The 24768-nt window shown below is 49.7% G+C and overlaps 2 protein-coding genes and 1 long non-coding RNA gene across 4 annotated transcripts; 1 reads left to right on the top strand and 2 right to left on the bottom strand.

Annotated features, from left to right (window-relative positions):
* Positions 1-539: 539 nt before the first annotated feature.
* Positions 540-12669, top strand: LOC118086283 (B-cell differentiation antigen CD72). Its single transcript, XM_088672796.1, has 7 exons — positions 540-1064; positions 1187-1276; positions 2352-2441; positions 4385-4657; positions 8660-8829; positions 9513-9589; positions 12264-12669. Exons 1-7 carry the CDS (start codon positions 995-997, stop codon positions 12394-12396), a joined length of 903 nt encoding a protein of 300 aa, XP_088528922.1. The 5' UTR covers positions 540-994; the 3' UTR covers positions 12397-12669.
* LOC148685485 (uncharacterized) lies at positions 3992-8655 on the bottom strand. The gene is made up of 2 exons (XR_015950720.1): positions 7921-8655; positions 3992-4875 (listed from the first exon to the last, which is right to left on the bottom strand). It is a non-coding gene; the product is annotated as an uncharacterized LOC148685485 (long non-coding RNA).
* A 3190-nt stretch (positions 12670-15859) lies between the features above and the next one.
* Positions 15860-24768, bottom strand: LOC148685484 (uncharacterized). Of its 2 annotated transcripts, none has more exons than XM_088672797.1 (5): positions 24352-24768; positions 20402-20673; positions 19444-19477; positions 18221-18341; positions 15860-16841 (listed from the first exon to the last, which is right to left on the bottom strand). In XM_088672797.1, exons 1-5 carry the CDS (start codon positions 24352-24354, stop codon positions 16534-16536), a joined length of 738 nt encoding a protein of 245 aa, XP_088528923.1. In that variant the 5' UTR covers positions 24355-24768; the 3' UTR covers positions 15860-16533. The 2 variants fall into 2 exon arrangements, with proteins under 2 accessions (XP_088528923.1, XP_088528924.1); XM_088672798.1 differs by having other exon boundaries at positions 20402-20660; positions 24352-24415.

Genomic DNA, 24768 nt, shown 5'->3' with positions numbered 1-24768 from the left:
CAGTAGTAGAAATCGTGGAAAGTGAAAATGAATGCTGGAAGATTCAGGACAGATAAAAGAGAGAGGACTTTGTGCAGTGTTTAGTTAATCTGCGGAACTCCCTCCTGTAGGAAATATCAACAGATAATAATAGCCAGTTGTGAACCACCCTGTGAACTTTGGATGAAGGGAGGTATACAAACTAATTAAACAAATAATATTCCTAAGCTTCTTAATAAGCTGAAAAACACACTGATATTTTACTCTGCTGAAAGGCTTTCCGTCCGCTTGTCTCGCACACGTGGGTCAGGAGGTTTACATTTTAATTACAGATTTGCTCCCTTCCAAATTCCAACACCTCATACAGGAGACAACGTAGATGGTTTTTAAAAGAGGACAAGGGAATTTCATGGAGGAGGAGAGGGCTACTGACGGCTACTAACCAGGATGGCTTCCAAATCCCAGTTGCTGGAAGCCACGAGAGTGGAGAAAGCACTCTTGTGTTTCAATCCTGCTTGTTGAAGGGTATTGATGGCTATTGGCCATGATGGCTGTGCTCTGCCCTCCACCGTTGGAGGGGAAAGGGCTCCTGTGCTTGCTGGCTTCCCATATTGGGCATCTTCTGGCCGGCCACTGTGAGAACAGGATGCCGGGGCAGATGGGCCACTGGCCTAGCCAAGCAGGCTCTTCTTAGACTCCTACAGCACATCTCAAAAACTACACATCGGAGAATCACTTGCCAATCTCAGCAGCCTTTTGCTGCCCCCGCTCCCCCTGGGAAACAGAAATGAAGAGAAAGTTAGAGATGAGAGAAGACTTTCACTTCTCAAATGACAGCACAGTCAAGGGAGGGTTTCTACTCATGCATGGCTGACCCCACCTGGTCTCCACAAGTTTCAGCAGAGACCAAGTGACTTCCCAGTGGGTTGAGGGCTTCCTCCCCACTCCCTCCAAAGTACCATAAATCACTCTCGGCCGCTGCGAGAGCAGTGACCCGGGTTCTCCCATCCCCAGGATGTCTCAGGGTGTGACCTACGCTGACCTGAGATTCGGGAAGGTTCCTCTGGAGAAGATCCAGTGGCAAGGTACTGTGAGACTTTCTGTCCAGACCTCCAACTCCTTTGCAGCTTTTTAAATACTACTGCAAAGTTTGCTGCTGCTTCCCTTCCCCTCCCGGGCCGGGCCTCACCCCGATCTCCTTTTCCAGAGACAACTGAGGAGGAGCTTTCCTACGAGAATGTCCAGGGGCCCAGGCCTGAGGAAGAAAAGGCCCCAAGCAGCTTAGAGCCTGCAAAAGGTGAGTGTTGAGTATTGCCCTGGTGAGGTAGGTATTGCTCCTGCCAGGGAGACCTACTGCCCGTGAGGACTGGGTGGAAGGTGCCTGAAAAACTGCCTCCTACCTGCAGACCCCTTCAGGTGTTGAGATTGGCAGAGGGGGCCCTCTTGGTGGCTCCTCTCCCCTCTGAGGCTTCTGGGGTGGTCAAGCAGGAGAGGGCCTCCTTTGTGGTGGCCCCCTCATTGCACAGCTTCCAGAGGATGCTGAAGACACACCTCTTCCCCCTGGCTTTTGACCCTGGCGGTGGGTGTTTTTAAGAACCCACCTTATTTTTGTGTGACTGTATTTTGTTTTAAACTGTTTTAAACATTGCACTCTACAGTAATTGATATTACCCTCCCTGAGACGTTTGGGTAATGAAAGAAGTGTCTGCAGGACTACATGGGCTTGACACAGGAGGCAATTATTGTGTTTAATGCTTTAGTTCTTATTCCAGTAGTGATGTCATTTGCTGCCTTGGACTATCTTTTAGGAAAGGGAGGGTGGTAGGTTATCTTTCCAATAAAAGCATAACAACAGCCCCTGTGGCAACAGGGGACCTGCACAGCTTCTGAACTCTTAGGAACTAAATGTTCTGCATACATAGGAGGTTTCTTGTACACTTCTCTGTTTTGCTGCTGAGTTCAGTGTCCTTATTCTTATATTCGTATTCTTATATAGGGGGAGGGATCATAGAATTGTAGATTTGGAAGGTGGCGCCCAAGGGTCCTCTGGTCCAACCCCCTGCATTGCAGAAATCACAACTCGAGAATCCCTGGCAGGTAGCCATAAGACCTCTTTTAAGAACCAGGTGCCCCAAAGGGAAACCACCAAGCGGGATCTGAGCACAACACTCTCCCCTCCTTCAGTTTCCAGCAACTGGGATTCAGAAGCATTTACTGCCTCCAACTGTGGAGACTGAGCAGAGCCACTGTGGCTAAGAACCTTCGATAGCCCTCTCCTCCTCCATGAATTTTCCCAACCCTCTTTTGGGTTTCTCAACCCTCTTGTGGGAGGGAGTTCCAGAGTTTATCCCCTCCCCGGGTTTCTCTTTTAGGGCCGAGACGTCAAACCTACTACGCTGCTGTGGCCCTCCTGGCTGCCTCCCTCTTCTTCTTTGCCACCACTGTCGGATTCGCAGTCCGTTGTGAGTATTTATTTAAGTTGTTGGTAACTTGCCGCTCTTCAGAATTCACAGGGTTGAGGAGCAACTTTCAGCAACACGGTATTTAACCGAAACACAGCCTGATGTGGAATCAAGCAATATACAAACGGCCTCGGCCCAGTATACCTGAAGGAGCGTCTCCATCCCCATTGTTCTGCCCGGACAGTGAGGTCCAGTGCCGAGGGCCTTCTGGCGGTTCCCTCGCTGCGAGAAGCAAAGTTACAAGGAACCAGGAAGAGGGCCTTCTCGGTGGTGGCGCCCGCCCTGCATACCTACCAAGTTTGTGTGGGAGAAATAAGGGACTGGACCGGAAGTAGCGCTGCCGCCATTTTGGAACTGGGCGGAGCATGCTCAGAAGCGACTTTTATGCTGCTTTGCCCAGTTCCAAAATGGCCGCCGCGCCAGAAGTCGCACTGCAGCCATTTTGGAACTGGGCAGAGCTGCATCAAAAGTCACTTCTGAGCATGCTTCGCCCAGTTCCAAAATGGCCGTTGCGCCAGAATAAACCGGGAAAAAACAAAAAAATCCGTGTTTTCAGCTGCGAACAAAAACGGGGTTTTTCCAGGGAATACAGGAGAGTTGGCAGCTATGCTGCCCTGTGGAACGCCCTCCCATCAGATGTCAAAGAGATAAACAACTACCTGACGTTTAGAAAACATCTGAAGGCAGCCCTGTTTAGGGAAGTTTTTAATGTGTGACATTTTAATGTATCTTGATCTTTGTTGGAAGCCACCAAGAGTGGCTGGAGAAACCTAGCTGGATGGGCAGTGTACAAATAAATAATAATAATAATAATAATAATAATAATAATAATAATAATAATAATACAGAGAACGTAACTGCATGAGCCGAGAGAGGCCAAATGCCTGCTCAAATAGCCTCATATTTACCTGGAGCCATTGGTGCTCAGTAGCAGCTATGTTCCCATGAGAGCACCAATATCTAAAAAGAGCTCTCGGGCTGTATCAGGCCAAACATTCAAACAGTGGACTGCCAGGTGCCCAAAAGGGAGGCCCCAAAGCAGGTCCTGTGTGCAAATGTATTCTCCAACTGTTGTTCCCCATGATCTGGTATTCGGAGGTAGACTGTGCCTGGGCATGGAGGTTCTGCTATCTCAATAGGCCTCCATAGGAAGAGCCTAGCTGCTGGGTCAAGCCAGTGGTCCATCCAAGTCCAGTATCCTGTTTGCACAGTGGTCAATCAGAGATGGTGGGAAGAAGCTTGCAGGCAGGACCTGAATACACCAGCTCAGTGGTATTCAGAGGCAGGAAGCCTCCAGCTTCCAACAGTTTCCCCTCCAGGGGAATGAGAGAGGGGGGAAATGGCAATTTCACATAGCCTAAGTGAGGATTTCTTCAAAATGGACCCAGAACAGCTCTGGGTGTGTCTTTATTTATTTTTATTTTATAAAATGTATGCATCGCTCAACTGTAAAACACTCCCCCAACCCAACCCACCCCCCGGCAAAATTAACAGCAATGATTAAAAACTTTCAGCCCGAGAGGCAGTGACTGGCCCAACGTCAAACCTAGTAGACTTCATGGCCAAGTGGGGATTTATTTATTATTTTATTTAATAAAATTTATACACCGCTGGATTGTCTTTTTTTAAAAACAACAACAACCCCAAAACAAGACAATCAAGAAAAAAATTCAAAGCCATACTTTGAAACATACAAACAGTTAAAATACTTGAACAGATTAAAACTTTCTAAGCCGACGAGGCCTCACGCCTGTTAGCAATTGTGCGGCAGCATTTTGCAGTGACCGCAGCTTCCGGACCAAACGCAAGGGAAGCCCCATAGAGAGTGCATTGCGGTAATCCAGCCTCTCTGCCCTGCTGCCTGCAGCCCAGCTCAGAGCCCCAGCGGGAACAGCCTTGTTGCCCCCCCCTGTCATCTCCCTCCCCTGGCCTGTGCTTTGCAGACTGGCAGGTCTCCCGGCAGCTCCACGAGGCTTCCCAAGCCCATGCGGCAAACAGCAGCACCTTGGCCCAGAGGATCAGAACCGAGGAGGAGAGCCTGGCTCAGGCCCGGGAGATGCTACGAGAGGCCGAGGCGGGACTCGAGCTCGCCGGGGAAGAGCTGAGGCAAGCAGAGAGCAACCAGACCCTCCTGCGGCAGGACAAGGGCAGACTGGAAGAGAAAAACCTGGAGATGGAGACCAATCTGACTCACGCCAGATCATGCCAGCAGATCGGTACGTCCAGTTTGCCCCCTTTCCTAGCCAGGCTGGGAGAGCTCCCCTTGCTGATTGCTGCTGCCGGGAATCATGGAATTGTAGTGTTGTAGTGTCGGAAGGCGGGTGGCGCTCTGGTCTAAACCACTGAGCCTCTTGGGCTTGCCAATCAGAAGGTCGGCGGTTCGAATCCCCGCGACGGGGTGAGCTCCCGTTGTTCGGTCACAACTCCTGCCAACCTAGCAGTTTGAAAGCAAGTCAAAGTGCAAGTAGATAAATAGGTTAGCAGTTCGAAAGCACATCAAAGTGCAATTAGATAAATAGGTAGCGCTCCGGTGGGAAGGTAAACGGCGTTTGCGTGCGCTGCTCTGGTTCGCCAGAAGCGGCTTAGTCATGCTGGCCACATGACCTGGAAGCTGTACGCCGGCTCCCTCGGCCAGTAAAGCGAGATGAGCACTGCAACCCCAGAGTCGTCTGCGACTGGACCTAACGGTCAGGGGTCCCTTTACCCTTTACCTTTTAAGGCACCCCCAGTGGTCCTCTAGTCCAACCCCCTGCGATGCAAGAATCGCAGCTATAGAATCCATGGCCGTCCAACCTCTCTTTGGAAACCTGCAAGGAAGGAGAGCCCGCCACCTCCCAAGGGAGTCTGCTCCGCTGTCGAACGGCCGTTATACTCGGAAACGTTTTCCTAACTTTTTCGGATACCTGCTCGTTGCCTCTACTGGCCAGTTTGAGATGGGAAATTCAGCACGAGTTTCCTCTTATGGGGCTGCATTGCACCACGTACTATTTCAGGCATGCGGATGATTCTTGCCCTGCAGAACCTGCACACAAAAGACATGTGCTCACACTTCCTGCACTGTCTGTGTGATGGCGGCTGAGCGTTCTTCATGCTCTGATGCTCTAGCAAATGTGGGCGATGAGATAAATCTCTGCCTTCGTTTCTGTTGTCAAAACTACCATCCGTTCACATGTTGCTCTTCATTTCTTTTTAGCTGCTGATTTCTCTCTAGTGGCAACTGTTTTACTTACCAGAATCCCCCTGGAACACTGGTTTTCAACATTTTGAGCCCACAGCTCCTTTGACCAACCACATTCTTTCTGCTGGGGGGGGGAAGGGAATCCTCAATTGCGCTGGGCTAGGGTTCATGAATCACCAGACTGAGATTCCCCCGTTCTGCCCCCACCGCAATTGGAGATTCCCCTCCTTTTACTAGTGCTTGCCAAACTAAAGAATCTTTCCATGTTGCTGGTAAAGGTAAAGGTAAAGGGACCCCTGACCGTTGGGTCCAGCCCAGGGGCAAAAAATTATGGAAGCAGAAGGAATAAAGCAGACCCTCCCAAGTATCCCTATTTTCCACAGACATTCCCGGATTTACAGAAACCATCCAAGTTTATGATTTGATCCCAAAGTGTCCCGCTTTTCCCTGGGATGTCCCTATTTTCATCAAATAAATGTTGGAGGGTTTGGAGTTATGCGACCTCTGAGTCAAGGAGATAGGTAACTTTACAACCTTTAGAAGACACCTGAAGGCAGCCCTGCATAGGGAAAGTTTTTAAAAAATATTTAATGTTTTATTATGTTTTTTATGTACAGTATGTTGGAAGCCACCCAGAGTGGCTGCAGCAACTGAGTCAGGTGGGCAGGATACATATAATAAAATAATAATAATAATAATAATAATAATAATAATAATAATAACAACAACAACAACAACAACAACAACAACAACAACAACAACATGGAATAGGGCATCCCTATTTTCATCAGAGAAATGTTGGAGGGTATGTTAAAGTATCAAGCAACATTAGGTCAAAACAAACATCAATTGGCCACAATGACTGGCAGTCTTAGGAGAATGCCATCAGGGTTAACACATCCCTTGATTTTACAGTTTTATATCCTATTTTTTGGGATGCCGGTGGCGCTGTGGTCTAAACCTCAGAGCCTCTTGGGCTTGCCGATCAGAAGGTTGGCGGTTCGAATCCCCACGACAGGGTGACTCCCGTTGCTCGGTCCCTGCTCCTACCAACCTAGCAATTCGAAAGCACGTCAAAGTGCAAGAAGATAAATACCGGTAGGAAGGTAAACGGCGTTTCCGTGCGCTGCTCTGGTTCGCCAGAAGCAGCTTAGTCATGCTGGCCACATGACCCGGAAACTGTCTGCGGACAAACACCGGCTCCCTCGGCCTATAGAGCAAGATGAGCGCCGCAACCCCAGAGTCGTCCGCGACTGGACCTAATGGTCAGGGGTACCTTTACCTTTACCTTTATCCTGTTTCCCTCCCAAATTGTATTATTTATTGTAAGAGCTTTTGTTATGCAGCATGCCAATAAGGGTAGTAAATAAATTTGAGCTGGATTGCAGGGACTTTTATTTCTGGCCTGAGATGAACCTAGAGAGGACTAACCTTTGTGGTTTTTGGGTTGCTACTAATATCACCCAAGTACGGGCTCTGGGGTAAATTAAATGTCTCACAGATGCCTCCATCTGTCTAAATGCATGGCTTTGCAGTCAAGCAAGGAGTTCGTAAGAGTGTATGTTTTTCCCCTTTTCCCTACAAAAACCCGCTCTTTAGCGCTGAATCGGTGCAAATGGCAATCTTTAGAAAACCCGAATTGCCATTTGTTCCAATTCAGCATTAAAGAGTGGATTTTCCCGGGGAAAGTGGCTTGGATACAGACTGGGAAAATTCTGCCCAGGAAGTGAGGGGCAAAAGGTTAGTGTGGATGAGTCCTCATTTGTTCCCAAATGATCCCTGCCACCCTGCAGACCTAGCACAGATCAGCTTCTGGAGCTTGTGGCCCAAGGGCGTACCCACCACGGGGCAAGTTAGGGCAGCTGCCCTACTCTAGAAGCCAGCTGCCCCCCCCCAAGCTAAAAAGAAAGAAGAAATCTCAATGCAAAAAGCGGGGCGCGCGGCCCCAGCCAGAAAGAAACAGACCAGCCCTCCCCCCTTTCCCCTTTCCATAACCCATCGCACTTTCTCCTCTCCCCCTCCCACTATAAAGCTGCAAAAGCGGTGGGGTGTAAACCTAAGAGACGGAGGGATCCTCGCTTGTTCTCGCCACCCCACCCCGACCACCCCCACCAAGAAGTCACTTCTTTGTAGTTTTTCCCCTGCAGCAGGAGAAACAGACACTCCCCCAATTCGAAATACAGTCAGTCAGCAGCAGCAAACGCGCACACACACACACACACACACTCTGCAGGCTCCTTCAACCCTTCCAAGATCCTCCCTCCCCCCACTTTCTCCCCGGATGGAGGCACTCACACTCACTTTTCTGGCTGGGTGCCTTGATGTCTATGCAGAGCAGCTGCAGGGGCAGCTCAGCCAGGGACAGTGGCTGCGGAGCCAGCCCAGGAGGCACAGTGGGGAGCCGGGTGGGAAGCAGAGGAGGAGGCTGAGCCGTCTGCGCTCGGGGCAGAAACAGCGCACCCGGGGGATGGGGCGAGCTGCCCAGAGGGGCGACCAGTGCCGTGGGCAGGGGGGCAGGAGGGGGCAATTGCCCCCCCTAGAAGCAAAAGGCTAAGGGGCGCAGCGTGGCAGCCCCAGGCTCCGGCTCCCAGCGCACCTCTGGAGGAGCGCTAAGCGGGAGCGGGGAGTGTAAGTGGAGGAGGCAGCCACAGGCTCGCGTTCCCCGCGCACCTCTGGAGCTTCGCGCCGGGAACGGGAGCTTGGGGCCGCCTCCTCGGAAGACCTGGGAGGCGCGGAGGAGGCAGCCCCGGGCTTGCGTTCCCCGCGCGCCTCTGGAGCTTCGCGCCGGGAACAAGAGCCTGGGGCTGCCTCCTCAGAAGAGCTGGGAGGACGCAGGCCACGTAGCCCCGCCCACATTCCCACTGTGGCCCCTCCCCTCCCGCCCCCCGCCCCCTAATTTTGATCCTGGGTACGCCCCTGTTGTGGCCTCTGAACAAATAGGATCTCACCACATCGGCTGGGGGTCTCTGAGGTGCCCTGAGCCCAGCTGGGAAGAGCTGCAGCCAAGACCCTCTCCTGCCCCTTTGTGTCTCCTTCCCAGGCTGCTGCCCCCCTCAGTGGAAGCTCTTCCGATGGACATGCCTGTGGGTTTCAACGGAAAAGAGGACTTGGTGGGAAAGCTTCTTTGACTGTGTGAGGAACGGATCCCTGCTGCTTGTTTTGAGAGACCCCTGGAGTGCTGAGGAGCTGCAGCGTTCCCAAGTCTTAATGGTCTGGTGAAAATGGGTAGCATGGCCTAATGGGTGGGGTGAGGGAGGGGCTCCACTGTCAGTCCTGAAGGGGGAACTTGAAGGCCACTCCATGTTCATAGCACAGAAAGGAGAAAGGGTGAGGGAAATGTTGTGTTCACATCACAGCCAATCTTAAGAAGCGGAAGGGATCCTGTTGCAACTTTGCCGCCCCTCTGTTGAGGGATGCAGACTGCCTGCAGATCAGAGCGGAAAGGGTGCAGGGAAGGATTGGGCCCCTGCCTTCCTGGTTTTTCTCTTTCTGTCACTCCTTCTTGCCACCTGCGAGAGCTGCGAAATGAGGCAAGGGCTGTGATAAGGATGTGCCATTTCCGAGGCTTCTGCCGACCTGTGGCTCCTCTTGTCCCAGAGCAGGAAACACATTCCCTCTCCCTACAGTTTCAACCTCAGGAAAGTAGTAGAACAGACAGCAGCAAAGAGCTCTGTGAGACCTCAACATGACCCTCTTGTCTTTGGGGTGGGTGCGGGGAGGGTTTCCCTCAGCTGTCTTCCCGCTGAGAGGGAAATTGAGTGAGCCCCATTTAGGAAGGCATTCCCACCCAGCCATCAAACTAGCAGCCCCCTCCCGCCCTCCTTCCCACAGTAGATCTGGCGTGAAGCTGGTCACTCAGGACTTCAGTGTTTTGCTTCTTCTCGTAACTCTAGAACTCTCTGCGTTCAACGCCACTTTGGATTGGACTAAAAGGAGTAAAGGCATGGGTGGATAACACATACTATTCAGGGTAAGTAGAGAAGCACTGAGCTGTTTGCCACTCACTAAGGAGCAGAACGTGACACATGGGTTGTCCAGAAATAAACAGTAAATTGCAAGAACTCGGGCCAGTAGGAAGATGAATTTTAAGTAAATCTTCAAAAGGTTTTATTTATGTAATGATGAATTCAGATAGGAATCAATTCCAGTATGATAGGCGAATAAAAATAAATTCCAGTGAAAAAATCCCAGGACAAGGCCCTGTTTCGACAATTCTTCATCAGCAATGTTTTAATGACAGGTAGGTAGCCGTGTTGGTCTGAGTCGAAGCAAAATAAAAAAAATTCCTTCAGTAGCACCTTAAAGACCAACTAAGTTTTTATTTTGGTATGAGCTTTTGTGTGCATGCACACTTCTTCAGATAATTCCCAGAATCGTATCTGAAGAAGTGTGCATGCACACGAAAGCTCATACCAAAATAAAAACTTAGTTGGTCTTTAAGGTGCTACTGAAGGAATGTTTTAATGGTTAGTGTGTACCAAGTGATTCCTATTTGAATTCATCATTACATAAATAAAACCTTTTTAAAGATTTACTTGAAATTCATCTTCCTACTGGACCGAGTTCTTACAATTTACTGTTTATTTCTGGACTTCACCAAGAACTCCAATTTCTACAGTAATTCAACATGGATTGTCCGGCATCCCTTTAATGATGACACGGTTCTGCCTCTTTTTAATGCCCAGCCAGACTCTTGGCCTTTTATAATCTACTTTGAATGGTTGCCCTTCTCCATTCTCTCCCAAGCAGAGGCCCACTGGCCATTTGCAAGGTGCCTCCAAGGAGCAACAACTCATAGTGCAAAATCACTTACCCTCCCCGTGTCCCCCCGTCCCCGTGTCCCCCGAGACATTCCCAGAATCGCAGAAGCCGCCCCGGCTTCTGATTTGATCCTGGAATGTCCCGCTTTTCCTTAGGGAATCCCTATTTTAATTGAAGAAATGTTGGAGGGTATGGAGTTATGTGACCCCCGAGTCAAGGAGATAAGTAACTATGCAACCTTTAGAAAACACCTGAAGGCAGCCCTGTATAAGGAAGGTTTTTTTAAAAAAATGTTTAAAGTTTTATTATGTTTATTATGGAGGATGGATGGCGGCTAACAGATTGAGGTTGAATCCTGACAAGACAGAAGTACTGTTTGTGGGATACAGGAGGCGGGCAGGTGTGGAGGACTCCCTGGTCCTGAATGGGGTAACTGTGCCCCTGAAGGACCAGGTGTGCAGCCTGGGAGTCATTTTGGACTCACAGCTGTCCATGGAGGCGCAGGTCAATTCTGTGTCCAGGGCAGCTGTCTATCAGCTCTATCTGGTACGCAGGCTGAGACCCTTCCTGCCTGCAGACTGTCTCGCCAGAGTGGTGCATGCTCTAGTTATCTCCCGCTTGGACTACTGCAATGTGCTCTACGCGGGGCTACCTTTGAATATGACCCGGAAACTACAACTAATCCAGAATGCGGCAGCTAGACAGCTGCCTGGGAGCGGCCGCTGAGACCACATAACACCAGTCTTGAAATATCTACATTGGCTCCCAGTACGTTTCCGAGAACAGTTCAAAGTGTTGGTGCTGACCTTTGAAGCCCTAAATGGCCTCAGTCCAGTATACCTGAAGGAGCGTCTCCACCCCCATCGTTCAGTCAGGACACTGAGGTCCAGTACCGAGGGCCTTCTGGCGGTTCCCTTGTTGCGAGAAGCCAAGTTGCAGGGAACCAGGCAGAGGGCCTTCTCAGTAGTGGCGCCCGCCCTGTGGAACGCCCTCCCATCAGATGTGAAAAACAGCTACCAGATTTTTAGAAGACATCTGAAGGCAGCCCTGTTTAGGGAGGCTTTTAATAGATTATTTTATTTCATTTTTTCTGTTGGCAGCCGCCCAGAGTGGCTGGGGAAACTCAGCCAGATGGGCGGGACATAAATAAAATAATAATAATAATAATAATAATAATAATAATAATAATAATAATAATATATACAGTCATACCTTGGATCTAAAACACCTTGGCTCCCAAAAAATCAGCTCCCGAATGACCGAAACCTGGTTTTTGAACGATTTTCGGAAGCCGAACGTCCGGCACGGCTTCCGCGGCTTCCGATGGCTGCAGGACACTCCTGCAGCCAATTGGAAGCAGTGCCTTGGTTTCCGAAAGGCTCTGGTCTGAAAGAAGGTGACAACAACAACAACAACGGAATAGGACGTCCCTATTTTCATCAGAGAAATGTTGGAGGGTATGAAATCAGTATTGGCCCTGGAAAAGCTCCATCCAAACTTGATCTTGCAAGGCCACTTTCCCCCAGGGAAACCTGATCTTTACTGCTGAATCAGAGCAATTATCATTTGGGTTTTTCCTGGACTGACGTTTGCTCCAAATTCTCACTAATGAGCTGGGAAAGTGGTGGGGCAGGTGCAAAAGCACTTGGACCCATGCCTAGAAAGCGCAGGGCAAGTGGGAAACTGCTCGGACCCAGGCCGTATAGATATGGGGCCAGAGGGAGCGGTGATGGGGCCAGGGCAGCTGACCTGGGTCACATTTGAGCTGCTTGGCGAGGGTCAAATCTGGCTTCCAAAGTCACTACAGATACTTCAGAATGTGAGCCTTACGAACGACAAGGCAGGCTGTTACCTTTTTGCTTTGTTGATTAATTTTCTTTCAGACCTCTTAAACTTCCCGGTAAAAGAAATAAGGACTGTGTGCAAGTGAGCCAAGAAGGCCTGAAACAAGAATCATGTGACATAAAGTCTTCGTACATCTGTCAGAAGATGGCCAAGTCCAGTCTCTGGTCATGAACAGCTGAGAGTCAGGACCTTCCTCCCCCTTTTTTTATCTGCTGCAAATCACCCAAAGATCTTCCAGGCGGTCCAGATCTATCTCCTCCTAACCCCTGGTCTGTCTGGTGGTGTGACTGCTTTTTTTTTTTACAAGATGCTCCTGGCCCCTGCATGCTCACACACCTTTCCCAGTATTTAAACAAAGGCTAACGATAGCAATTGATGTCCGTCTTTTTATGATACTGCCTCTTTTGTAAGGAGTTTAAAATAAACTGCTTATTTCAGAATAAAGTGGTACTTAAGGGGTGTTTATTGCAAAGGTGCCTTCATCTCATGTCCCCCTGATGTAGTCCAGCATCCTCTTCTCAGGATTTGAACACAAGCCCTTCCTGTGGTTTCCAGCATCTGCTGTCCAGAAGAATTGCGGCCTCTGGCTGTGAAATCAGAGCAACCCACCCTGGCTAGTAGCCTCCTCCTCCATGACTTTGTCCAATCCTCTTTGAAAGCCACCCAAGTTGGTGGCCTCCTGTGGGAGGGAGTTCCATAGTTGAGCTGCTTGAAGGAGGACTTCATTCTATCTGTCCTGAGATCCCATTGCGGGAATATTGTGGGTAAGAGGAGAGGACACTGTATTGATCAATATTATCCTTCCTCACTCACACTAGCAAGTTTCCTCACACAGCAGAGTGCATTCCCCTATTACACAGCAGGAAGCTGGTTGCAGACTCGTGTGAGTCTCTTAAGACAATAAGCAATCCAATCTCGCTTGCCCAAATTGGGATATGTTCCTGCTAAGACCCCTTGAATCCCTCCTAAAAGAATAAATAACTAGACTCGCAGTCAAGCAGAGCACAGTGTGATTCCCTGAAGGCAGGCTTTAGGCTTCAAGTTACAAATACATAGAAATAGGTTTACCCCATATGGGAGATAACCCAGGGTCAGTGGCGGAGCTAGCTGCTCAGGTGCCGGGTACGGCACATGTATCCTCTCTGCCACCTCCCCCTCTGCTGGAGGGCGAGGTGGAGGGCAGACACAAGTCCCACGCTGCTGTTTCAGGCAGCGTGGAGCCTGCAGGTGCCCAAGCCACCATGTCACTCCCAGGAAAGACGCGTGGTTCAGGCACACTGCAGGCCCCAGGGGTAAGTGCCCGCCCCTGTGGTGTGGCGACCAGTGCCAGCCACGTTTCATTACGTTTATGTTTCTTCACTGAACTAAAAAGTTCCATGAACCCAATTTATTTTTAAACTCATATTTTTGTCATATTGCCCTCAGTGATGACACCCGGGGCGGCCCATACACCCCGCACCCCCCTTCCTCTGCCACTGCCCAGTGCAGTCCATCTGCAGTGCAGTCCAGCTGAAACAGGAAGCAGGCAGGACGAAAAAGAAGGGAGGTGGCTACGTGACTTGGCCTTTTACCAGGTCTGGAAAGGTCACGCCCACCTATTGGTCACATGCAAAGGAAAGATGCTCCAGCCAGGTGTAACAGGAAGTTCGACTGGCTGGACCAACATCCCCTGCATGACCACTCTAGCAAAACAAGGAATGTTGCACTTGACTGCTCCAGTAGATGACATCACACACACACCAGCCCCAGTTTGCACAGCCGTATGATTCCGGGTCTGATGAGAGGGGCAGTCCCAAGCACTTGTAGTGGCTGAACAAGTCTGAGAAAACTCAATCAGTGGTGGAATTTTGACCAGGAGAGGCTGAGCACCCCACATCTGAATGAATGAATGAATGGAATGAATAACCCACCTACCTAGCAGCTGGAGGGCCTTAAAGGTAAAGAGACCCCTGACCATTAGGTCCAGTCATGAACGACTCTGGGGTTGCGGCGCTCATCTCACTTTATTGGCCGAAGCATACAGCTTCCGGGTCATGTCGCCAGCATGACTAAGCCGCTTCTGGTGAACCAGAGCAGCGTACGGAAACACAGTTTACCTTCCCGCTGGAGTGGTACCTATTTATCTACTTGCACTTTGACGTGCTTTCGAACTGCTAGGTTGGCAGGAGCTGGGTCCGAGCAACGGGAGCTCACCCTGTCGTGGGGATTCGAACCGCCGGCCTTCTGATCGGCAAGCCCAAGAGGCTCAGTGTTTTAGACCACAGCACCACCCGCGTCCCACCTTGGAAGGCCTTACCAATGGGTTTTTGGTTTTTCTAGGATAGAAAGGCTCTTTTTAGATCAAAATCTCCACACCTGGGATGCTATATTAATGGTAAAGTTCTGAGAAATTATTGAGAGATCTGACGTCTTTTGAGCAGTTCTCCCATAGCGCTGCACCACTTACGAGCATTAAGCATCACAACTACGAACTCTTGTGGCGTTTCAAAGGCAAACAGGTTCATTATGTGTTATCTGCAGTTGGCCGGTCTATGTATGCTTTGCACACAATGTGTTTGTGCGGAATGGCAATGGAACGTGTGCCAACTCTATGTCAAGTTTGCGATGGGTCTAGTGACGTTTCACAACAGCAGTGATTGCTAATAAGTGATGAGACAATCACCCTAACGTTGCTAAGTCAATCAATAGCTGTAGTAGGACACAGAGAGCCATTATCTCAATGTAGGCCTGAGGCGATAGAATCGAACTTCCATAAAAGGTGCAAATCAGTGGCTGATGCTGGAGTCTCCTCCTGGAAATCAAGAATTGCCACGCTGAGGTCAGCAACAAAGGGTCCTACTGGGAGGGTGCAAAGTTTTTCAGATACTCCCATTTCTGATGTCAGATTTGCGTGCATTTGTTCTGCTGTGCAGAGATTGGCCTGCTGGTCCTAAGCGGAATGCAGAATCGTAGAAGCCCTGCGCTAGAGAACATAAGGGGAATGTGGAGTGTTCTTTATGCATCTTAGACTGGGTGAAGGGTCCTTGGAAGGCGGCAGATTCTCCTTCCTTGGAAGTTTTCAAAGAGAGGATGGATGGCTATCTGTTTGGGACTCTTTAGCTGTGGTGGGGAAGAATAATAGAATAGAACAGGGGTCCCCAAACTAAGGCCCGGGGGCTGGATGTGGCCCAATCACCTTCTAAATCCGACCCGCAGACGGTCTGGGAACCAGCATGTTTTTACATGAGTAGAATGTATCCTTTTATTTAAAATGCATCTCTGGGTTATTTGTGGGGCATAGGAATTTGTTCGTATTTTTTTTCAAAATATAGTCCTGCGCCCCACAAGGTCTGAGAGACAGTGGACCGGCCCCCTGCTGAAAAAGTTTGCTGACCCCTGGAATAGAATCACAGAATCATAGAGTTGGAAGAGACCACAAGGGCCATCCAGTCCAACCCCCTGCCAAGCAGGAAACACCATCAAAGCGCCAAGGTTAAGAAAGTCTGGCTACTAGTTTTCAAAGAAATCAGGAAGATCATTGGAAAGGAAGTTTCTCCTATTCCCCCCAACCTGCCCTTTAAAATCTGTTTAATGGGGAGCTTAAAGGGTTGATTTCGCATCTTCTTGCTGCAACTGGAGCCATTATAGCTCATTTCTGGAAACATCTGAAGCAGGTGGACGTGGCTGTTTTGTGTTTTAAAGGATGGGAGACACTCCTGTTGGAAAAGTTAACACACCAGAGGACGGAGCAAAAAAGAAAAAGAAAATAGTTTTCTTCTAGTTTGGTAATGATTTATTGCTCATGTTAACAACTAAAGGCATGGACAAGAAACCCCGACCAAGTGCAAATGGGCATGGTTAATTCCATAAGAATTCATGGTCAAACCTTGTGGTAGTTTTGTAGCTACACAATGCTTAGTTTTAGTCCTTTTGCTCTGGGCTCCCTCACACCCCACACACCCCGATGGAGAAAGTCCTTTGTGCTCAGTTGAACCCCTCTTCGTGCTTTCCACACTCACTTTGTGGAAGATCTCATTATATTCTACTGTATTTCGTTGCCTTGGTTTTAAAAATCCTTCAATAAAAAATATTTTTTTTAAAAAAATGGGGAGGGGGGACAGGAAAAGGAGGTAAATCTCTGAAGCAGGAACCCCCACCCTTTCCAAACAAAGGGCATGTGCAGGAAAAGTCTGCGAGGGGTTGCCAGACGAACGAGTCCTGGGGGAGAGGGAGGGAGCAGAGCACCCCCTTTTGCCAGCTCCAGATTAGAAGGCCCGCGATATAGCCCTTTAGACCTCTCCCTTTGGGACTCCCAGGCAACGGCAGAGCCTAGAAGGCGAACCCCCCAAAATCCAGCATGTCTAAGTCCTGCTCCATCCCATCGTAATCCAGGGGGGCCTCGTACTGCGGTTCGGAATCGCAAGCCGACGGGTGGTAGCCCAGCTCCTTGAAGTCCGGCGGGTGGGGGTCCGCAGGGGGTCCGGCTGTGGATGAGCTGACCATGTGACCCATGGTGGGACCAGCGGCAGCGCCCCCCACCAGGAGACAGGCGGCCTTCACCCCTGTGGTGGGGGCTTTGGGGCCGTGGCGGAGGCAGTGCGGGGAGCAGGTTTCATGGCATAGGCTGGACCTGGCAACTGGAAAGAGAAGCAAAGGGCAAGGGGGGGGGTCTCATATAGCCATCATGCTTGAGTCTAATTAGCACATGAAGGGGTTAATGCCATAGAGTAAGCTGTCCTGCCAGGCCTTGCCTATGTCACTTCCCCTCACCTTGGGAGGAAATGGGCAATGAAGCCTTTTGTTGTACTCAGCCTACATGCGGATTCGGCATGTGAGGAGCTCTGACCTGCTCTCTTCAGCTGCATGGCTTTAACCAGCCTCTTTCATTCCAGACAAGGATGGAGTCTGAAACTCCAGCCTTTTTCCTATCCTGATCGTTTGGGAACTTTTCTGTTTTGTTACCAAGCAACATTTTACTGCCTGTGCAACTTTTTATGACTGCTGAATGGAAAAGCACATGAATCTGACCTTTGAAGAGTTTTGTAAGTAAACCGTTTCATAGCTTACCAAATGTGTGGTCTATCTGTGTGCTAGGGAATACTTGGGGGTTCACTAGAAAGGGCATATTTTTAAAGGATTTTACAGCCAAATTTCCATGCTTTCCTATGCTGCATATTTTGTGATTGTTAAATCTCTGGTGAGGTTCTCTCACCAAAGAGTACTTGCCCCAGACCTGGGTCTTGGCATCTGCAAGGAGACTGTGAGACCCAGGAAAGAGGATTGGAGGAGAGTTAGCCTAGCTGGGCAGTTGTGGTGGATGGTTGTTGTGGTAGCACTCGGAAGGCCATACAGCCTGCTTTCCACCAATGGGAAACCCCTGAGCAGGATCCGAGCCCAAGAAGAAGAAGAAGAAGAAGAGTTTGGATTTGATATCCCGCTTTATGACTACCCTAAGGAGTCTCAAAGCGGCTAACATTCTCCTTTCCCTTCCTCCCCCACAACAAACACTCTGTGAGGTGAGTGAGGCCGAGAGACTTCAGAGAAGTGTGACTAGCCCAAGGTCATCCAGCAGCTGCATGTGGAGGAGCGGAGACGCAAACCCGGTTTCCCAGATTATGAGTCTATCGCTCTTAACCACTGCACCACACTGGCTCTCTCCCCTCCTGCGGTTTCCAGCAACTGGGATTCAGATGCGTTGCTGCCTCCAGCTTTGGAGGGCAGAGCACAGCCACCCTGGCTAGTAGCCATTGATAGTCCTCTCCTCCATTAATTTGTCTTATTCCTCTTTTAAAGCCATCTGGTTTGGTAGCCATTGCTGCTTACTGCGGAAGCGAGTTCCGCAAGGAAATGGAGATACGGCTGGGACCCAAACATCTGGAAGGCACCAGTTTGGGGAATGTAGAACAAACCAGCTTCCTCTGTGTTCATTATGGTTGCCACCCCTCCCTCGCCCTGACCCAAGAGGGATGCCCGTATGTGGCCCACCGGCGCCCCACACAACCCCTGGAACCGCTACCTTCTCGTCTCTCCGTGCTGGGGCTGGGAGACCCACTGCCTCCAGCGCCTTTCCAGCAGCGTTTTCTCACCGGCGAGTTGATGTGGAGCTTGCAGCTGGAGGGGGATCCCTGGGAGAAGCTCTGCAGAGGGAAGCCGAGAATCACAGCCGGAAGAACCCCAGAGGGTCAATCTAGATGCAGGAATCCAGCCCACCCCCTCTGGATGTTTGGCCAAATTCCGTGCCCCTTCCATTTCCCCCCTCTGCCTTTCAGAAGCGGCATTACTGCCCCTGGCTGACTAGTCATTGTGGCTAGTGAAAACCCTGCCTCAAGGCACCTTACCACATGAAAAGATTGACATACAGTTCAACCTCGGTGGTCAAATGTAATCTGTTCTGGAAGACCGTTTGACTTCCAAAACGTTCGACAACCGAAAACTGAAATCGGAAGCCTCAATACAATGGAGAAGCTCAAAACGGAAGGCGTGTGGCACGTTCGGCTTCTGAAAACCGGAGCCAGTTTTCAGCGTTTGGAAGCTGAAATGTTTGAAAACAGAGCCGTTCAAGAACTGAGGTTTGACTGTAATTACAAAAAATACAGCCAAAGTCGTCATAGGTGATAAATATAAACGCATCAAAATTTGCACATCAAAATTAAACGATCCCCACATAAGCCGTAAGATCTGAAAATAAATGTTTATATATCCATAACTGCAAAATTAACAAATATAGAATTGAATCTTGACTGCCAGCAAAAACCCCTAAACAATTAATTACACCCCCAATGCCCTTACAGTTTAGCCCACCTCTGCCCAAATCCATAAGAAGAGTCTGCTGGATCAGGCCAGTGATCCATCAGGATTTTAAAACAGCAACAAGCCTGGTGTTGCCCATGATTTCTGCATCAGCAGGAATCATGCAATGCAGGAATTGCAGCTAAGAAGATACGAAACTGCCAAGGAAAGGAAACACACAGAACAAGGACAGGGTTTGCTAGTGAGGTTTTTCTTCTTCTTTGAAACCAATATCCAGTTAGCAAACCCACAGTGAGGAGCTGCATTCCAGCTGGACAAAATCAGAGATCTGGGAAGCCAAGGGGGTGGGCAGGGCAGGGTCAGGGAGGGTGTGTGGCTTGGGGAGTGTCCCAAGAGCCGCCTGGTAATGTCTAGAGGGCTTCATCCAGCCCCACCTCCAGGCCTGAGACTCCCCAGCTGTGCTCTAGAGTTTCCATTTCAAATCCTTACCTCTTTGACTTTTCTCAAGATGTTGAGCCACAGTCTGCAGGAAAAAAGGAAAACAGGATTTTGTCTTATGGATGTCGCTGTGCCTCGTCACGTACTCTGCCCCTGCAAGCATCACTCCTTTGACCCATCTGGCATCTTATGGTGCCGTAACTGTGCTGAGCCAGTGGCCTTGGCCTAAGGCTTAGAGTGTTGGACCAGGACCTGGGAGAGATCAGGGTTCAAATCCCCCCACTCAGGGCTTATCCACACTTGCTCTTTTAACAAAATAAAAAAAATCCTTCCAGTAGCACCTTAGAGACCAACTAAGTTTGTCACTGGTATGAGCTTTCATGTGCGTGCACACTTCTTCAGATACACTGAAACAGAAGTCACCAGACCCTTATGTATAGTCAGAGGGTGGGGAGGGGTATTACTCAGAAGGGTGATGGGAATGGGTGATTGGCTGATAGGAGTGGTAAACTGTTAACGACTGCAATTGGTCTTGCAGGAAAAAGCAAGGGGTGAGATGGCTAAAGATAGCTTTATCATGTATAATGAGATAAGAATCCAATGTCAACAGCTTATCATGCAAAAATACGGCAACACATAACAAACCTATTTAACTCCTGGGCCACTTTTAGTTGCATCCATTAAAATATTTACCAAGACACCCTGAACGAAATGTATTCCTGTGCAAAACACTCTACACCTGAAATGCACCTGAAGACACAAGGTCAGCCTCCAGCGTTCTCTCTGGCTCTGCTGTCAATCCTGATGATGGCTAAGTCACACGCAACACTATTGTGCAAATGCATGGTGTGCAACAATGCTAGGAATGTTGGAACTCGCCTCCGCAAGTTGTAGTGACGACCACCGACTTGGGTGCCTTTAAAAGGGGATTGGATGAATTTGTGAAGGCCTCTCCCGCAGCTACAGTTCCCAGCACCCGTCCTCAACTACAGAAGGAGGGCAGGCCCACCTGCACACTTGGCCGTCCGGGGCGAGGAAGAGGAGGAACTTGCCGTCGGTGAGGCTCAGACCCAGGCAGCTGTCCATCTGGGCCCCCAGAGGAAGGTGCGGCAGGTTGCAGATCTCGCTGCCCTCCAGGATGGCCTCGCAGCTGGTACCCAGGGAGATGCCCAGCTCGGCCGGGGAGTCGGCATCCGGGCAGATGAGCAGGCTGCCATCCAGCGACAGGACGAGGAACTTCTCCTTCCACTGCTTGAAAAGGAAGCCTCCTGCAAAGGACCACTTGAGGTCAAGGTTGGCAAGGAGATAGAAGTCAGAAGTGTGAGAGCAGGTGCTTTGGCTCAAGGCCGAGGAATCTCAGCCGACTAGCTTCAAGGGCGGAGGGCGTGACTTGCAGGCAGACATGAGCCCCGGGACCTTTCCATTGGCAACCCAATCTGGTTATAGAATGGTAGAGTTGGAAGGGATCCCCCAGGGGTCATTCAGACCAACCCCAGAGCACCCTTGCCTCTTGGGGACTAGCAACGTCCTCTGCTCCCTTTTGAACAGAAGCGGGGATTATGCCTCTCTGCCCTGTCCTCCGCTGTTCATCAAGCTCTCTCATTACTGAGTGGACGGATGGCTCGTTTATCCCAGAGAGTAATTCGCTTCTAAGGAGATTCCCTTTCCATCAATCTGTCGCAGGCCGACAACGGGACAAACATCATGCACAGCAACAAACAGATTAAAACAATGATTAAATTCTCTCGTGAGCGCTTTGGGATTAGGATTCAATCAAATGCTAGCGGCAATAATCCCAAAATGCCAGGGGGGGGGGAGGCAGTTTCATACCCTGCAACATTTCTCCTAAGAGACTGGCAGTGATCTACCCCCATTTGGGGGGTTCAGGTCAAAGTTGTTGAGCTTTTCTTTTTTAGGAAGGAAAGCCCTGTTTTGGGGGTTCAGGTTTTTTTAGGGGAGCCAAACTTGTTGAGCTTCTTTGGGGGGGGGGACCATTGATCTACCACAGCCGTCCAGTGATCTACTGGTAGATCACGGTCTACCTGTTGGACGTGCCTCAAAATAGGGATGTCGTATTCCACAACACTACTACTAAAATAATTTTATTATATATACCCTGCCCTTCTGAGTGCGTTGCCCCAGCCACTCTGGGCGGCTTCCAACATATATAAAAACATTTTAAAAATAAACATTTAAAAAAACTCTCCCTTTACAGAGCTGCCTTCAGATGTCATTTAAAAGTTGCATAGTTACTTATCTCCTCGGCTCAGGGGTCGCATAACCTCAGACCCTCCAACGTCCTGGGGAAAAGCGGGACATTCCAGGATCGAATCAGAAACTGGGACGGCTTCTGTAAATCCGGGATTGTCCCTGGAAAATAGGGGCACCTCGGAGGCTCTGCAGTAGCCAGTGTGCAGCAGAGCAGCTCGGATAAATCAACAGGGTTCAAGCAGCCTTCATCCCTCTTTCAGAGGGTGGAGGAAAAGGTTCATCTTGCAAGCAGGAGGGGAAGTTGTGGAAGGAAAGGCATTGGGACGAATTCGCACTCAGAACTACCGGTAGTTTAGGGTTCGTGTGTGTGAAACAGTGCTGTCAATTTATCAACCTAAAGCCACCCCAGCCGGCTCCTTTGCCTTTAGGGGCAGCTCCATACACAGAAATCCTCAGGGGAATCTTGGAGGCTGATGTTGTCTTTTGCTATGCCTGCAGCATTGGAAGGCATAGGAGCAGGGCCTGACTAAAAAAAAAAAAAGGAAGTGGTTGGCCGTCCTGTTTTAAAAGCTCCTCAAATTGTAACCAGTAAGAGCTATTTATTTGTTGACTCTATTTGTGCAGGCCACTCAGCGGCACGTCTTCCCTGGAAGATTACTCAGCTGCCCAGAGCGGCTGGGGCAACCCAGTCATATGGGCAGAGTACAAATAATAAAATTGTTGTTGTTGTTGTTGTTGTTGTTGTTATTACCGTGCTAAATTTGGGCCTGGGGTACCCTCGTCATCAGGGTTTGGGGCGAGCTGATCCTTTTGCACAGCTGGGAGACCTGGCGCTTAGGGTTTAATCAACTAAACTATGCAATTAATTAATTAAAGCTCTAGGAGCAGATTTTTTGTAATTTTAAAAGCATGCTGATTGACCTAGAAAGTTGGTTTTTCCCCCCTGCCTAATGAGAAAAACTCTTTGCGTTCGTCTCCCCAAAATCCTCCCTGTGAGAAATGGGACACACCACAGGGGCAAAATCAACCGGTTGCATCCCTTGCCTGGAGGAAGGAGGTGCAAGACTGGTGGGATTATAAAGGAATCATGACCCACGGTGGGGGGTTTATTTACTTGTGCTGGGGCTCAATCCTGGCACCTGCTTCCACACCAGTAGCAAGAATGAGCCCTGGGGTGTATGAAAGAGGAGCCGTCCCTGCCTCTGAGCAGGTACAGAGTGTAAATCACTCTCATTGAGGATGAGAGGGAGGTTCACTGCTTTCTAGAAATTTAGTACCTGCCACAATGCAAAATTACCACACCTGTTGGGTGAAATAACCCACAAAGTGTGGCTGACAGAAATTCAACAGGCACAGCTCATCTCTCTAACCATTCTGCTTCCCCCCGCCCCCCGGCAAGGCTGAAATGATAGGCAACCTCCACCTGTTGAATTTCTGCCTGCATAGCTGCTGGAACAACACAGGAGCTTGCTGGGAACAAGGGTCTGCTCCTTGCCCCACTGACTTGTTTACACTTACCGGTAGCCAGGGAATCTCAAATGGCAGATTCAAAGGGAAGGGATCTCTTCTTAATCTCAGTTCTACTGTAATTCTGAATATGCCCCAAACGCTAAATCAACAAACCTCCTTCCAGGGCTCCGCCTAAGCACAAGTCGTCTCCAAGGCAGAATCCCATAGCCTCATTGTTCCTTTGCTCGCTTGCTTTTGTATATTATCTATTTACAAAAATACTGTCTTTTCATGGGCCGGGACAACAATATACAAGCATCAGAAAGACCAGCTACTTGGGAACATTTTAAATGGTTGCATAGGACTTTCACCATTAACATCGCCAATTTGGGAAGTGGGGTTAGCACATAAATTAGCCACGATCTATAACAATCACGTATCTATCCTCTTTCTTGCAAAATGCTGCATTTTGATGTGCCCCACCCTCCAAAAAACACCCCTAGCTTTGATTAGAATTGAGAAAAAGAACGACCTTTGCACATTTTAAGCTGGTAATTTTTACACAGCCTGAGCACCTGGCTTCTGGTTGAGAGGTTATTAACCCGTTGTCATGGGAAAGGCATGATGAACTGCTAGGAAAGATAAATGGGCCCCTTGAACATGTGCAGAGCGCTGTTTTGCGCAACCCTGAGATCCTACACAGCTGGGATTAGGAAATGAAGCAGGCATCTTCTGGGACAGAGAGGGTGCTATTTCCAGCTACTTTTTAGTCCCACTCCCCATACCTTTTGTCCCAACGATTTCTCCGGGCTGAAAAGAACACCCAGCTTGCTGTAGCATTTGCATTTCCATGTCCCTTAATCTAGATGGGGATTTTGCTAGCAACTCAGAAGTCCCACCGATCTGCATACACATACAGGTTTTTGAGCCAATTAAGTGGGGAAGTGGCTGTGAGTGCCTAGTGGTTAGGGCAGCCACTCGCTCTCAGCCCAACCTCCCTCACAGGGCTTTCGTGAAGGTGAAATGAGGAGAGGGAAAAGAAAATGACATTGAGCTCCTTTGCAGAATGCTCAGCACCCATCAAGCAAAAGTGGTTTATTTATTTCTTTAAAAAGCTTTTTATTTTTAAAGAGGGGGTGGGGGAAGAGCAGGAGACCTAGGCAACAGCAGCAACAACAGCAACAACATGGATTCTTGCTCCCTCCCCCCCAAAAAAGGGGCAGGATGGTGCATTTCAATTCTGACCTGATGAAGCAAAGTGCCAGGGTCAGGAGGGGGGCAGGAATTGGAGTAGCTCACCATATTTGCGGAGGTAGCCCCGATGGATCCCCGTGTTGCTCATCCTGCCTGGAGCCACCCATCAGAGGGCAGCGTGGCGAGGAGGGGGCAGGCACAGGCAGCCCGAGGCTCTGAAAACAAGCTGATGCTGCTCTGGAAGGCTGATCGTCTAATCCCCGAGCATCCCTGAAGCAGCATCCCTCTCAGCCAATCAGAGCCCAGATGGGAGCAGCCTCTTCACCTATCCACGGAACGCAGGCTGTGTTTATGGAGGGCGGCCCCTCAGCTCACCCAGTCTGGCGACTGGCTGGATTCTGCCTCCGTGTGTTGGACTGGGAGAGACCAGGGATGCTGCCTCAATACGTGTGCGGGGGGGGGGTGAAGGGGGAGACGGAGCCTTTTCTGTGGTGGCTCCTCTTTTTCGCAAGGCAATCCGAA

This window comes from Zootoca vivipara, chromosome 6, assembly GCF_965207765.1.
Source record: "Zootoca vivipara chromosome 6, rZooViv2.hap1.1, whole genome shotgun sequence".
Classification (NCBI taxonomy): domain Eukaryota; kingdom Metazoa; phylum Chordata; class Lepidosauria; order Squamata; family Lacertidae; genus Zootoca; species Zootoca vivipara.
The sequence above is the reverse complement of the archived record's forward strand: the minus strand, read 5'-3'. Positions and strand labels throughout refer to the sequence as shown.